Source organism: Hyperoodon ampullatus (assembly GCF_949752795.1).
Source record: "Hyperoodon ampullatus genome assembly, chromosome: 2".
In the NCBI taxonomy this organism is placed as follows: Eukaryota; Metazoa; Chordata; class Mammalia; order Artiodactyla; family Ziphiidae; genus Hyperoodon; species Hyperoodon ampullatus.
In genome coordinates this window covers 43895477-43910244 of record NC_136915.1, presented here as the reverse complement: position 1 = coordinate 43910244, position 14768 = coordinate 43895477, and the positions used below count along the sequence as shown (strand labels likewise).

The 14768-nt window shown below is 35.5% G+C and overlaps 1 protein-coding gene across 3 annotated transcripts in view; it reads left to right on the top strand.

The window, feature by feature from the left end:
* Positions 1–14768, top strand: part of EPS15 (epidermal growth factor receptor pathway substrate 15) — a gene marked incomplete at both ends in the record, with an annotated part of 167787 nt that overhangs the window by 117134 nt on the left and 35885 nt on the right. For all 3 annotated transcript variants that reach the window (XM_079727163.1, XM_079727162.1, XM_079727161.1), the window contains 5 exons: positions 5140–5343; positions 7511–7627; positions 7857–7947; positions 10463–10498; positions 11537–11673. In XM_079727163.1, coding sequence (XP_079583289.1) covers positions 5140–5343; positions 7511–7627; positions 7857–7947; positions 10463–10498; positions 11537–11673 — 585 coding nt within the window. The remainder of the gene's footprint in view (positions 1–5139; positions 5344–7510; positions 7628–7856; positions 7948–10462; positions 10499–11536; positions 11674–14768) is intronic.

The following is a 14768-nucleotide window of genomic DNA, read 5'->3' as shown; positions in this document are numbered from 1 at the left end:
ATAAATATGCAGTGTTATGGTAGATCCAGAGTATAGATCCTTCGCTATGCTATTTCTTGACTTCCCTAAATGGAGAATAATATTTTATAGAATGATGGTAAGGTAGTTAGATGTGCATAGAGATAATGTAGCCCATTCCTTTCATTTTGAATTTGAACAAACTGAAGCCAAGGAAGGTTCAGTAACTTGCCTATGGTTACATAGCCTTCAAAAGAGCCACAGCCTAAAATTCAGATCTCTAAAACCTGGTCAGTTAATTATTATACATAATGAAGTCCTTCCCCTTGATATGCTTCCCTCCCCCCTCTTGTCTGGCAGGTGAATACCTGCTCACTCATCTTGCAAGACATAGCTTAACCTCTTATTGCTTTGTGGCATTTTCTGAACCCTGCCCTTATTGGACATTGTACTTCTGTTATAGCAATCATAACATTTCCCCCTGCACATTTGTTTATGTATCTATCTCCCTCAGTAGATGGAGCTTTTTGGTCTAGAAACATACATTTTTATCCTAACATTTAGCACAGTTCTTGTCCCAGTGTAGATACTCAATAAACAGGTAGGAAACCCAAAAGAAAGTCATCCTAGTGGGAATGATACCAGATAAATGGACAGTCTTTAAAATGGTTTTCTTGGAGTTTTTAAAAAAACTGTTGTTTAAAGTATAATTTATAGACCATAAAATTAACCAGGTTTTTCAGTGCTCTTTCTACTCTGCCACTAAACACCATGACAGTCTCTGTCATTGGAAATCGAAATGAACACGGTGCGCTGGGCGGTGTTTCCTTTTCTTTTTTCCTTCAGTAATAACAAACACGATTGCACAGTCACTCATAAAATGTTCGTTACTCTCCCCACCCAACAACATCCTGATTTTTAGTTTAAACTGTTAGCTTGAAGCATTAGGCATTTCAACAATAAAAAACCATTCTCTTTCCAGTATACCTTCAATTTTTTCTTATAAATATTCATTTGAATATTTCCATTTGTGGTGGAAGTTTGCTGATTTACTGGAAGTTGATTCTGTTCCCTGGAAATGTCACTTGGGTGGCCTTGCTGGGCTAAAATCCAAAGTCCAAGTACTGATTTTTGAACCCAGAGTTCTGTGTAAGATCCAAAAAAAAAAATTAACCAGTTTTAAGGATCCAATTCAATGATTTTCAGTAAATTTAGAGTTGCTCAAACATCCCAATCTAGTTTTAGAACATTTCCATCACTCCCAAAAGATCCTTGTGCCCATTTATCGTCAGTCTCCACTCTTACCCATAGGTAACTACTAATCTATGTTTTGCTTTTACAAATCTGCCTTTTCTGAACATTTCACATAGAGAAAATCAAGCACTGTGTGGTCTTTCTCATGTGGTTTCTTTCACTTAACATGTTTTTGAGGCTCATCCATGTTGTAGCATGTAACAACATTATAGTCCATTGTATAAGGTATTTTGTTTACCCATTCATCAATTAATGGGCATTTGGATCCTTTCCACTTGTTGACTATTACAAATAATGCTGCTTTGAATTTTGTATTTGCATACAATTCTTTGTGTGGACATATGTCTTCATTTCTCTTGGATATGAAAGTTGTTTATATTGTAAAGTTATGTTAAACTTTTTTTTTTTAACTTTAAATTGCCAAACTTTTCCAAACTGGCTGAACCATTTTATGCTCCCCCTAGCAGTGTATGAGGGTTCCAAGTTTCTCCACATTCTTACCAACACTTATTGTCTTTTTGATGATAGTCATTCCTGTAGATGTAAAGTGGTACTTCATAGTTTTTAATTTGTAATTCTCTTATGACTAGAGATGTTGATCATCTTTTCACGTGCTTATTAGCCATTTGTATATCCTTCTGGATGAAACATCTGTTTAAGTCCCTTACCCATTTTTAAAAAATGGGTTCTTCTTATTATTAAATTATAAGAGTTTTAAAATATATATATATGTATTCTAGAGATAAGTCTTTTATCAGATAGTTAGTTGATTTGCAAATAGTTTCTCCCAGTGTCTGGCTTGTCTTTTCATTTTCTTTTCTTTGACTTTTTTGAAAGAGAATTTCTTTCAAAGGAAGGAGCATAAATGAGAAAAATAGAAAGGACTCCGGATATTATAAATTATCAGAGAGAAAATAAAACAGTGTTTTTGAGCATGGAAAATAGTTTCAGCAGGCTGTACTACCAAGTGTGCCAGAATATATTTGGTATCTGTGAAAGGAATTAGATCCTTGTGTCTGATCTCCAAACCTTAAGAATAAACATACCAAACTGTTACACTTGACTCAGTGACTATATGTCTTTGCACAGAGGGCCTATAAAAAAGAAGTTGCTCTCGAAAGCTTAACTATAGCTTTTCTGGGAAAAGAAATAGCTAAGGAAAATTTTTCTGACTTGCTGAATTTTTATTTTTACTTCTTACCTTGTATTTGCAAGAAAACAAAGAACCTTTGACCTTAACTCTATGTAACTTACTTATACAATATATACTATTTATCCAAGTATTTCTGGCACTCTAAATGTTTATTGTACTTTTCTTGCACAATTTGCAAAGAGCTTGTGTTAGTTGTGTGATTTTTTTTTTTTTTCTGTATCCTCTAAGTTTACGTAGAGAGTAAGGCTTAGTGACAGGTGCATGGGAGAACCAGACACAGGAAAACTTAGTTGTGTTCGCGATTCTATTGATTGTCTCAGAAATAACTATAAGGAACAAACTGTCCTAAATAGAACTTTCTGATAGGCAAGTATTTCACCCTACTGTTTCATCTGTATGATGGGTATTATTTTAGTATTAATGTTTTAAATTTTAAACTGCAAGGTAGTAGTAGGCATTAAAATTGATTTAATGGTCATAATAAATTTTTTAAATGAAATAAGGGAGAACAGGAAATATCAGCATGCATTACATGCAGTAAGGGTAAGTATTACTTCGTGGAACTTGTTTTACCATTGTATGTGCGTGTGTGTGTGTATAATTATATATATGATATATTCATCTATATATGTGTTTATGTATATAAATACACACAGAGAGACATGTTCAAACATATATATTTACTGGGTCAGGGAATCTATTTCTTTCTATGGATTAAAGTAAAAGTAAGTTTATAAGCCCCTGCTCTGTAACACTAGGAATATACAAGGCCTATGCTGTGGATTAATAAATATGTAGTATTTTTGGATTGTTAGTTTAAATCCTAAATACAGTGCAGTTTGGTAGATACGTACATATATGCTTATTGATGCCCACTGTTTAAATTTATAAGCATAATAGTTGTGTTTTTCAGTGAACATATATTAAGCACTTAGAGTATGCATCATTGTGCTAGATGTTGGAGATACAAAGTTGATAACAAAAATTGTGGTCTCTACCCTCAGGCTCAAGTCTTTAACTTTTTAAAAATAGAGTGAATTAGTGGAAAAGTAACAGGAAAATTTAATTGCTATAATAGTGAGAAATGCAGTGTGCCAGGCACTCTTACACACATTGTCCATCTTTTACATAGGCCTTTACATTTTTATTTTATTTATTTATTATTTTTTTTGCGGTACGCAGGCCACTCACTGTTGTGGCCTCTCCCATTGCGGAGCACACGCTCCGGACGCACAGGCTCAGCGGCCATGGCTCATGGGCCCAGCCGCTCCGTGGCATGTGGGCTCTTCCCGGACCGGGGCACGAACCCGTGTCGCCTGCATCGGCAGGCAGACTCTCAACCACTGTGCCACCAGGGAAGCCCAGGCCTTTACATTTTACAGAGTTCTTTCAAATCTATCTTTTGCTCCATTTAACAGTCATCTATGGAGATAGTTCTTACTACCTTTATGGATTAAGAAATGGAGGCTTGGAGAGGTTACTTTGACTAAGATCACCTAACTAGAAGGTGATAGAGCTAGATTTACATCTGTCTCCCAGTCCAGATGTTCTTTTCCCAGGTTATGACCCTGAAAAGACCTTTGGTAAATTACAGATTCCAAATTGAGCAACTTAAAAACCTTATGGGGAATGTTAGGGGAATAAGATTGGGGAACAGAGCCTTGATTTACAAAATGTCAGTAGGTAATTTTTATATTTGCTAAAAACAAAAAATACAACATGCTAATAAAGAGGACTCCAATATAATTAAAAAATATATTTTTTTGTGAAAATGGGTGCTATTCAGTAAAATTTCATTTATTATTCCTTTTCATTAGAAACAGTTTTTTTTGTTTTGTTTTGTTTTTTTGCGGTACGAGGGCCACTCACTGTTGTGGCCTCTCCCGTTGTGGAGCACAGGCTCCGGACGCACAGGCTCAGCAGCCATAGCTCACGGGCCCAGCCGCTCCACAGCATGTAGGATCTTCCCGGACTGGGGCACGAACCCGTATCCCCTGCATCGGCAGGCGGACTCTCAACCACTGCGCCACCAGGGAAGCCCTAGAAACATTTTTTGATTCTGCTCTCTCAGTTTCTTTGAGGTATATGTAAATTTGTTTTAACTGTAGACGTTGGTATAAATAAGCATTTTTTTCCTTCCTCTGGTGCCCCACATTTTTCTTTCTATATATATTACAATTTATTGCATACCACTTTTTGTCCCACTGTTGTCCCAGGTGTATAAAGTCACTTGGCTATTGAGATTAAAAAAACATCCTTTATTTAACCTGTTTGGCATACCTTAGATTTAGAGACTACTTCCTAGGGCTCTAGCCCATTAATAAGTAATGCCAGAGGATAGGACATGAGCTTATTTCACCTTTGTCTTCACTTCTCTTCTTCCCAATAGGAGTATGGATGGCTCCAAAGTCTTATGTACTCTCCCTCAACTTCCTTTCTCTCTCCTAAAGCTTCATCACAAAATCTTCTCTTGCTCTGCCACTGTGCTATCTTTTTCCTAGTACCCTGAACTTTTTTCTAATTATATTCTAAAGGACTGCCAATTTGCAGATATTTGAATTAAAATTCTTAGAGCGTCAGAAGATGTACAAAAAGCAAATCCATATATATTGGAATTTCAAGAGGAGAACTTGCTGGGATGGATTACTAAGTCATGCTGCATTCCTTAATGGAAGCAAATTTATCCTTGACCAAGTCTAAGTATATAGTTATTTTTACATTACATGTCTTTCTATTAATAAATTCTGTTCTGTATTTCTACTTTGTGTTGACAGATGCAAATGAAACTGATGGAAATGAAAGAGCTGGAAAACCATAATAATCAATTAAATTGGTGCAGTAGTCCACACAGCATTCTTGTGAATGGCGCTACAGATTATTGCAGTCTCAGCACCAGCAGCAGTGAAACAGCCAATCTTAATGAGCACACTGAAGGCCAGAGCAACCTAGAGTCTGAGTCCATACACCAGGAGTCTCCAGTGAGTCTAATAGTTCCTTAAGTTTCATAATCAACTTCAGAAAAAAAAATTAATTCAGATCGAAGTTTTGTTGACATCATACCTAATGTAAATATGTGGCCTTGCCTCATCTGAGACAGTTGAGAGGCGGAGAATGGGTTCTAACAGTTTTAACTAGTGTAGAAATATAATTTTAACTTATCTATTGTTATAGAGCATGTTTTCAGAATAGTAGTTCTGTATATAGTAACTTTTAAAAATAGTTTTTAAGTACTCTTGCCCAAAGCTGAAAGTAATTCTTTATTTCATAACATTGAGGACATTTATTTACTGTTTTTTTTTGGAGAACACCAACTAATGCAAGAGTGCTGCTGTTACGTATGAGAGCTACAGAGACAAAAGACCTTTAACCCCGTCTTCAAGCTGCACACAGTCTAGTCATGTAACACTGTGTTAAAATGCTGTGATAGGGCTTCCCTGGTGGCGCAGTGGTTGAGAGTCCACCTGCCGATGCAGGGGACACGGGTTCATGCCCCGGTCCGGGAAGATTCCACATGCCGCGGAGTGGCTGGGCCCGTGAACCATGGCCGCTGAGCCTGTGCGTCCGGAGCCTGTGCTTCACAACGGGAGAGGCCACAACAGTGAGAGGCCCATGTACCGCAAAAAAAAAAAAAAAAAAAAAGGCTGTGATAAAGTAAGCATAGGATATTCAGGTAGGACAGCTTGGAGGAGGCTCAGAGAAGATGTCATAGGGAAGCTTTACAAGTGGCCATTAAAGTGAGAAGGGGTTAAGCAACAGAGAAGGTGGTACATTCCTAGCAGAGGAAACAGCATTAGCATAGGTATGAAATGGGAGAAAACATGCTGCACAGGATCATGAGAAGTTTTTGGAGGATATTTTGTGATGGTGGGGAATGTATTTGTAGGAGATGAGGCTCTCTCCTAGGGGGTTACCTGCATTACCTCTGGTACTTTTTATCAAGATAGAGATGTCTGTGCCCCACTTCAAACTTGTTGAACTAGAGTTTCTGGGTTGGAGCCAGGTACATATATTATAAAAACAAATTCCATGGGTGATTATGATGTGTACCTAGATAAAAATGACCACTTGTAGGTCAGAAAGGACCAGAGAGTAAGAAATTTGGATTCATCTTGAAGCATTGGGGAATTCATCTTAGTACAGTGAGTAGCTATTGAAGAATTTTTAAGCAAGAAGTGACAGGATTGAGTTTACCTTTTAAAAAATGTGGATAGGGAATTCCCTGTTGGTCCAGTGGTTAGGACTCAGCGCTTTCACTGCCGTGGCCCAGGTTCAAGTCCAGGTCAGGGAACTAAGATCATATAAGCCGTGCGGTGCAGCCAAAAAAAAAAAAAAGTGGATAATAGATTGAAGAGTAGGACTGGACGCATAGCCATATGGTAAGAGACTGTTGGAATGGTCTGTTTGAGAATTGTTTTAACCTAGACTTAACCAGTAACAGGAGGGATGATGATGAGAAGAATGCAAATTTGAGAGATATTAAGGATGTAAAATTAACAGACTTAATATTATTTAGACAGTGCAGTCTTGGATATATTATACAATATTTTTAAAGCACAAAATGGAGATTAATAGGTTATCCTTCAAAGACATAGGGTGGTATGAAATGGAGATTGCCCTTTGCACTTCTTAGATCAGAAATTGAGATCCAGAAAACAGTGGGAAGCCATTGAAGGACTTTTAACCAGAGAGTCATGATCAGATTCACACTTTATATCTATTGCTTTGGCTACCATAAGAAGGTAGATGGGAAGGACACATATTGGAGGCAGAAGGCAGTTGGAAGGTTATTACTTCAATAACACGGACCAGAAATGATGATACTGGAAATGAATGATAGTGACAGTGAGGATGGAGAAGAAAGGAAGGATTTAAGAAAGAGATAGGAGGTAGACTCAGCAAGACTTGGAATATAGCTGGGGGGTGACCAAAGGGAAGTAGTTAAGAAAGACCTGAAGTTTTCTGGCTTTGAGTGGCTTTGATGCTTGGTAATACCATTTTCTTAAGAAAGATTATGGGAGAAGTCATTCACTGAATATGTTCTGCTTGTCTTTTAAAATTTTTTAGTAATTTTTGACTATTCTTTGTCTGTTTCCCCTGCCAAGTAGAAAATACATTGTAAGTCTATGAAGAATTAATATTTTGTAGGCAAGAAGTAGTCCTGAAATACCGCCTTCTGGTGTGACTGATGAAAACGAAGTGGTGACTACAGTTGTTAAGGAAAAAGTTTGTCCTGAATTTAATAGTGACAGACATTCAAAAGAGGTAAAAATAATTTTATAATTAAATGCTTTTATCACTGTCTTCTCAAGATGGGCTGTATACTGTTTTAGTCTAAGGAAAGAGAAAAATGTGTTAAGTGGACTTTATGACCACAAAAATATTTGTTATGTTACCATCAGTTGATTTTTCAAACATGTTATTTTATTTTTAAATGTTACCTTTTAAAACATCGGTTTCTAAAACTTTTTTTTTTATTTAAAATTATTTTTAGGAAGATCCATTTAATGTAGAATCAAGTTCACTGACAAATCCAGTTGCAGATTCAAACTTGGATTTTTTCCAGTCTGATCCTTTTGTTGGCAGTAAGTACTCTTATATTTATATTATAGATTTACCAAAAAGGGTTTTAATACATAAGCTATATAGGAATTTGGGCTTTAGTTTTGAGAGCCTACTCATTATAAAAAAAGTAAAAGAGAGAGTGAGGTTTTATATAGTCAGATTTTAGTATTTGTCCCCTTCAGGCACCTAAGTCCTGGAACTAAGCCTTTGCTTATGTCTCAGGGACCCCTAATTTTGAGTATGTTTCTTCTTCAGAATAGGAGTCCAAAGAAAGAGGAGATTGGGCACTCTTAAGTCAACAGGCAATTATTTACCAAAAGTGCCAACACCATGCTTTTAAAAGAGTGGAAATTGTAGTAGTTAGTAGCCCGATCACTGCCCTTAAGGTGCCTACCGTCTTACTGAAAAAAATATGAGTTTATAAATTAAAATGTCTGATGTCATTGTAAACTATGTTAAATACCATTTGTTTCAAAGTTCTTTTTGCTTTTTACTTATTTCCAAACTCACCTTACGAAACTGATAGGTCAGTTTTAAAGATGGGAAACTGAGGTACATAAATGGAATAATTTGTTTAGAGTCACGGCAGAAATGAGCCTAGAAATTAGAACTCTTTTTTAAAAAAACTTCTTTATTGATAAAGTGATAAAAGATATATAAATTGAGCATTTAAAGTATACAATTAAATTGTTTGAGTACATTCACAGAGTTGTATAATCCTCACTAAAATCTAATTTTGGAACTTTTTTTATCACCCCATAGAGCAACTCCATACCCATTATAAGTCACTTCCCATTCCCCTATCCCCAGCTCTAGGCAACCACTAATCTACTTTCTGTCTCTGTAGATGTGCATACTTATGGAATTACACAATACATGTTTATGTCTGGCTTCTTTCATTTAGCCTAATATTTTCAAGGGTTACTCATGTTGCAGTATGGTTCAATATCTCATTTCTTTTTATCAATGAATATTATTACATTGGATGGATATACCACATTTTACTTATTCATTGGTTGATGGACATTTGTGGTGTTTCCACTTTTTTGGCTCCTTTGAATAATGCTATTTTGAACATTTATATACAACTTTTTGTGTGGATATATGTTTACATTTCTCCGGGGTATATATCAGATCATAGTACTCTATTTAATCATTTGAGGAACTGCCAAACTGTTTTTCAAAGTGTCTGTACCATTATACATTCCCACCAGTATTGTATGTGGGTTGCAGTTTCTCCATATCTTTGCCAACACTTGTCACTGTCTATCCTTTTGATTATAGCCATCGTAGTGAGTGTGAAATGGTATCTTATTTGGGTTTGATTTGTATTTCCTTAATGACTAACATTGTTGAACATCTTTCTTTGTGGTTATTGACCATCCATATATCTTCTTTAGAGAAACATGTATTCAGATCATTTGCCCTTTTTTAAATTGGGTTGTTTGTCTTTTTATTGTTGATTTGTAAGAGTTCTTTACATATCTGAATATAAATCCCTTATCAAGCATATGCTTTGCAACTATTTTCTTGTGTTCAGTGTTGTCTTAATTTTGATGAAGTCTAACTTACCTATTTAAAAATTTTTTCTCACTCGTGCTTTTTTTTTTTTTTTTTTTTTGCGGTACAACGGGCTTCTCACTGTTGTGGCCTCTCCCGTTGCGGAGCACAGGCTCCGGATGCGCAGCCTCAGCGGCCATGACTCACGGGCCCAGCCGCTCTGCGGCATGTGGGATCTTCCCGGACCGGGGCACGAACCCGTGTCCCCTGCATCAGCAGGCGGACTCTCAACCACTGCGCCACCAGGGAAGCCCCTCACTCGTGCTTTTGATTTCATATCTAAGGTCCAAAGTCATGAAGATTTACTTTTTCTGCTAAGAGCTTTATAGTTTTAGCTGTTATATTTAGGTATTTGATCCATTGAGTTAATTTTGTATATGGTGTGAGATAGGGGTCCAACTTTTTTCTTTTGCATGTGGATATTCAGTGTCCCAGCACCATTTGTTGAAAAGACAGTTCTTTAACCCCATTGAGTTGTCTTGGAACTCTTGTCAAAAATCAAATGACAATAAATGTGTAAGGATTTATTTCTAGACTCTTCAATTCTATAAGCACTTTTTTTTTTTTTTTTACCTCAGTGAAACTTAGTGTCTTTGTTCCTAAAGTGTTGATGGTAATACCTATACAGTAATCCATTGAAAAGTAGAGATTTTATTAATAAAATTCTTGCTGTCATGCCTGTCTTTTCCCCTCCATCTGTAACCTGACCTTGTGGTCAAGAGGTAAGTATAGCTGGATCTAATTCAGATTTGCCTCTTTTATGAGGTGTATTGATGTTCTGCCCTTACTTACTACTTTTTAAAAATATTTCCTAAAGGTGGATGGCATTCATTGTTTTACCTACATTGAGGTAGAGTTAATGAAACAAACTTTGCTTTAAGAAACTTTGCTTTTGTTTTAAAGTTACCCTTTAAGTAATGGTGCCACAACAGTGAATATTGTGATTTTGATTTCTCCTTATTTATTTTATCACAGATGATCCTTTCAAGGATGATCCTTTTGGGAAAATTGGTTAGTATATTATTGAGGTCCTTCTTAGCTTTAATTTGATTATACTTAATTATAAGCTTATGTTATATTTAGGAATGAGATCTCACAGTTGGGTAGTTATAGGAAATGGACTTCCTTTTTATTCAGTTTTAAAATTGACCCAAGCCCTCACTAAGATGTTGTATGTGCCTGGCATTTTCAGAGAAAAAGTGGTAGATACTTGTGAATTTGCTTAATAAACTGTTAGCTGTACTTTATTAAAAAAGATATTAGTGCTTGTACTTTGATGCTTTTAATAGTATTTACACTGATTTCTCCTTATTAGCCAAGGATTAAATAAACAAAATGATCTACATTACTACAGGGTTTAGAACTTTTGTTTTCCTAAGATTAAAGCCTATTGGAATGAATGGGGGAAGAGTAAAGATCTTAAAGAATTACTAAGTGTTAAGCTTTTTAAGATATTCTTTCTCTGGGATTTTTGCATTAGAATAAAGCAAATCTTGTGTACCATTTAGTTATGCTTCCCAAACCTGTTCCAAACTATTGGCTGTTACCCTTGAGCTCAGAGGGAGAAATACATTTAGAAGTTTTTGTTGTTTCTTTAGTTATGATAGCATAGAATAAGGGTCTCAAAATGGGATCACTTGATATTATACGCTAATTTAAAAATAAGTTTATTAGGTGAAAGACTGTCTTTTATCAAAACCACAAAGGAAACTGTGATTCTGTCCCCACCCCCAAAATTAAAATCACCAGTTTAGAGGAATTATTAATCCTAGCATATAGGCAACATTTGTGTAGTAAGTGTTGGAATTACTGATTTGCTTTGAATGAATGATGAACAAGTAGGAAAGAGTGTTAATTAAAGCTATTTAACTAGATGCAACTGCCTATACTTTTTTCTGACCAAATAAGTAGTCAAAATATAAAGTACCTAACTTAGATTCTACAGGAGTTCAAAATGCCTTTTAATTAAGTCAGTTGTCCTGCCTTTGGTGACAGGAAATTTAGAGTAATAATTTTGTAACCTCTCGTATTTGTGTTGTATTTTCTTAGATCCATTTGGAGGTGATCCTTTCAAAGGTTCAGATCCATTTGCATCTGACTGTTTTTTCAAGCAATCTTCTACTGATCCTTTTGCCACTTCAAGTACTGACCCTTTCAGTGCAGCCAGCAATAGCAGTAATACGTTGGTAAGTAGGAGGGTTAAAAAATGTTAAATGGATAACAGATGTTCTGAAAGAGTTTCTTTTTTTCTTTTTTAAGAGCACACAGTTTATTGAGCAGAAAACTAGTGAAATAACAAGACCATTAATCATTGCTAGATAGTAAATTCCTTGAGGGTAGGAACTATATCTTATAAAACATTTAGCACACATACCCTGCCTGTACTGTGGTTAAGTGGTCAATAAATACATGTTAACTTCGGTTTAATGGTCAGAGAAGAAGTAGGGAAAGAGACAAATGTAGAAAAAAAATGATAAAAACAATTTACCTATAAAGTCATACACTATTTGAGTCATCTTTCAAATCTGAAGGATATAAATAATTCAGTACTCTAGACAAGAAAATTATTTGCCAAACTGCCACTAACTCCTGGGAATGAGAATCAGACACCTTCCTGGTAAATCCTATTCCTTCCACATGGCAATATCAGGCATATACGTTACAAGTGAAGAACTAATTGGCCAAGTATATTTTGTCTTTAAGAGAATGGGTATACGGTGGATCTTTTGGAGTCTGTCTGCAAATGAGTTTCTTGAAATACACAGTGATGAAAGAATCCTCTTGTAGATTACTTCTGATGGACCATATAAAAATTTCAGTATCATCAAACCCATCTAATTTTTGGTTCCGACAGGTATTTCACACCTTGATCACCCATTGGAATTGACTAGAATAACTCATGTCATCCAAATATCAAGTCCATCCTTCAAAGGACCAAATTTTATCCCATTGGGGATATTAAAAATAAATGATTAAAAATCCATAAGCCAGTGTTCAGTAAAGCTTTTAAAAAATGTTTGGTATGCATTATTGAAATAATGAAATCAATTTAAAAGGAACAGCATTGATTTAAAAAAAATAAAATCATTTCGGTTATTTTATAGACATATCTGGAGTGTTATTCTTGTAAAGAAGTGTAAATTCCCACTAAATGTCAGACTCTCTTGATAACATATACATAGAACAACAATTACTATTTAATAACCATGAACTATGATCCCGGTACTTCTGTGTACTTCACAGTCATAATTTCTAATCTTCACATCAATCTTGCAAAGTAGGTGTTGGTGTCCCTATTTTAATAATAAGGACACCGGGACTCAGAAAAATTAACTAAGTTCAGACAACTAAGTGCTTTATCATCTGGAGGCTTTGAAAACAAAACCTTTATGTTATGGATATTTAAACACATGCAAAATAGAGTAACATAATAAAATATTTTAACTTCCATGTATCTATCACCCAATTTCAATAATTATGAATGGTTTTGGAGGGCTTCTTAATTGCTTTTTTTCATGTTTGTTTGGTTTGTTTTAAAGTTTTTATTTGAAGGCTTATTTTTTGAGGCAGGATATTTCACATCTGTAAGTAAACCAGACCTAGAAAGGAACAGTTGATTGACAGGCATGTGAAGCAAAAATTTTGTCTTTTAATACTCTTAGATTAAGAAAACTTCCTTAAAAGAGTAATTGATTCTTTTAAAGATAATAGACTTTGGTGTTCTTGAATTACTTCCTTACTGTATTCTAATACAGGATTTAGTACTGTATTCAGCTACTTGGCCAGCAACTGGTTTTTTCCACTGATGTAAAACTAAGCAAATGCCTCTGTAACTAAATATTTGTGGTTTCCACAGGCTACTGGATACTCTGTTTTCCTACAACACTTAGTTTGCAGTGTGGGCCCATTTGCCAAATTTTTCTCAAATTGGCTGCAACCTGAATTCTTTTCCTCTCACCTTATTTTAGCCTCTCATTATCCACTCTTATTGTTTAAAGAGCAAGAAAGCCAAAGCAGCTCTTCCTCATTTAAAAATAAACAAGTTTCTTTTGTTCCTCTTCCCTGGTGAAACTTTTCTACCATTCATTCTACTTACTTTTTCCCTTTTCTCCCCAGGTTTTGAAAGCAAAAATGCCCTTGCTTACAGCTCTTAATTTCTCCATTCAAAACTAAACTAAACACCAAATTGGCAATATAACAATAGTTACTTTTATCTAATCTCTTCTATGCTCCAGGCATGGTGCTAAATTCTTTTCATGTGTTACCTCATTTAAGCATCACAGTAATCCTATGAGGCTCATGTTTCATCCTCATTTTAAAGATAAAGATCAATAAATGAGAGGTTAAGTGTAAGTTAGTAAGTGATACAACTAAATTCAGACCGTGGTCTATCTGACCAAAATCTAAGGTCTTCACCACTGTAGTCTAAAATTTAAACTCATTTCTTCCTAGCTACAAACCCCTGTTTTTTGTCATCTTCCTTCTTTTCAAACGGGCCTCTGTTAATGCCTCCAGACATGAATCTCTCCCCACAAATCTTTCCTATTCCTTCAAGGACGGTCTCTGTTCTCAGAGGGACATAATTTTAAAAACCAAACCAAAAAAACAAGTGCCATTTCCTACTATTCTAGCTAGTGTATGGTAGCTACTGTGTACGTGCTAAGTCATACTGTGAAATGAGGGAGTGGATGGCTGATGCAGAAGAGAGAATTTCAGTGATAAACTAGGTGACTTTGTAGGAGGATTTTGGAACATTAATTCTATAAAATTATACCATCTGTATTTTAGTCATGAAAATTACTTTTGTGTACTAAATTGCCTAATTATCAAACTGAACATAACATAAAGAGTTTTGTGGCCACTTATTCCCTCATGGGCTGCACAGTCCATCCTGTTCCCCTTGCTGTCCCAGTGGCCTTTTAGGTTGCTTGCACAGTATATGATAAAGGAATAGAAATAAAACCTGACACACAGGTAGGCATACTTTTTCTATTTCTCTCTGTGACGGTACATAAAATCTGCAAGCTATTGTTAAAAATCAGGGCTGTTAGTTTTTCCTTCTTTCGAAGTTTAGAGAAGAAGCAGTAATAGTTGGTGACTTTAGTTATCATGTCTGTGACTGTCTCTCACACTGGCATTTTAACTATTATATTAGGAACCATGGAGAGTTACTTTGCTATACAGACCAACTTGATATTTTTTCCCCCTTGATTGCTGTTTATTCATTCAGCAGATAATCAGAGTATAAGGTAGTGTGTTCATTTTATAAAAATGTAAGTTA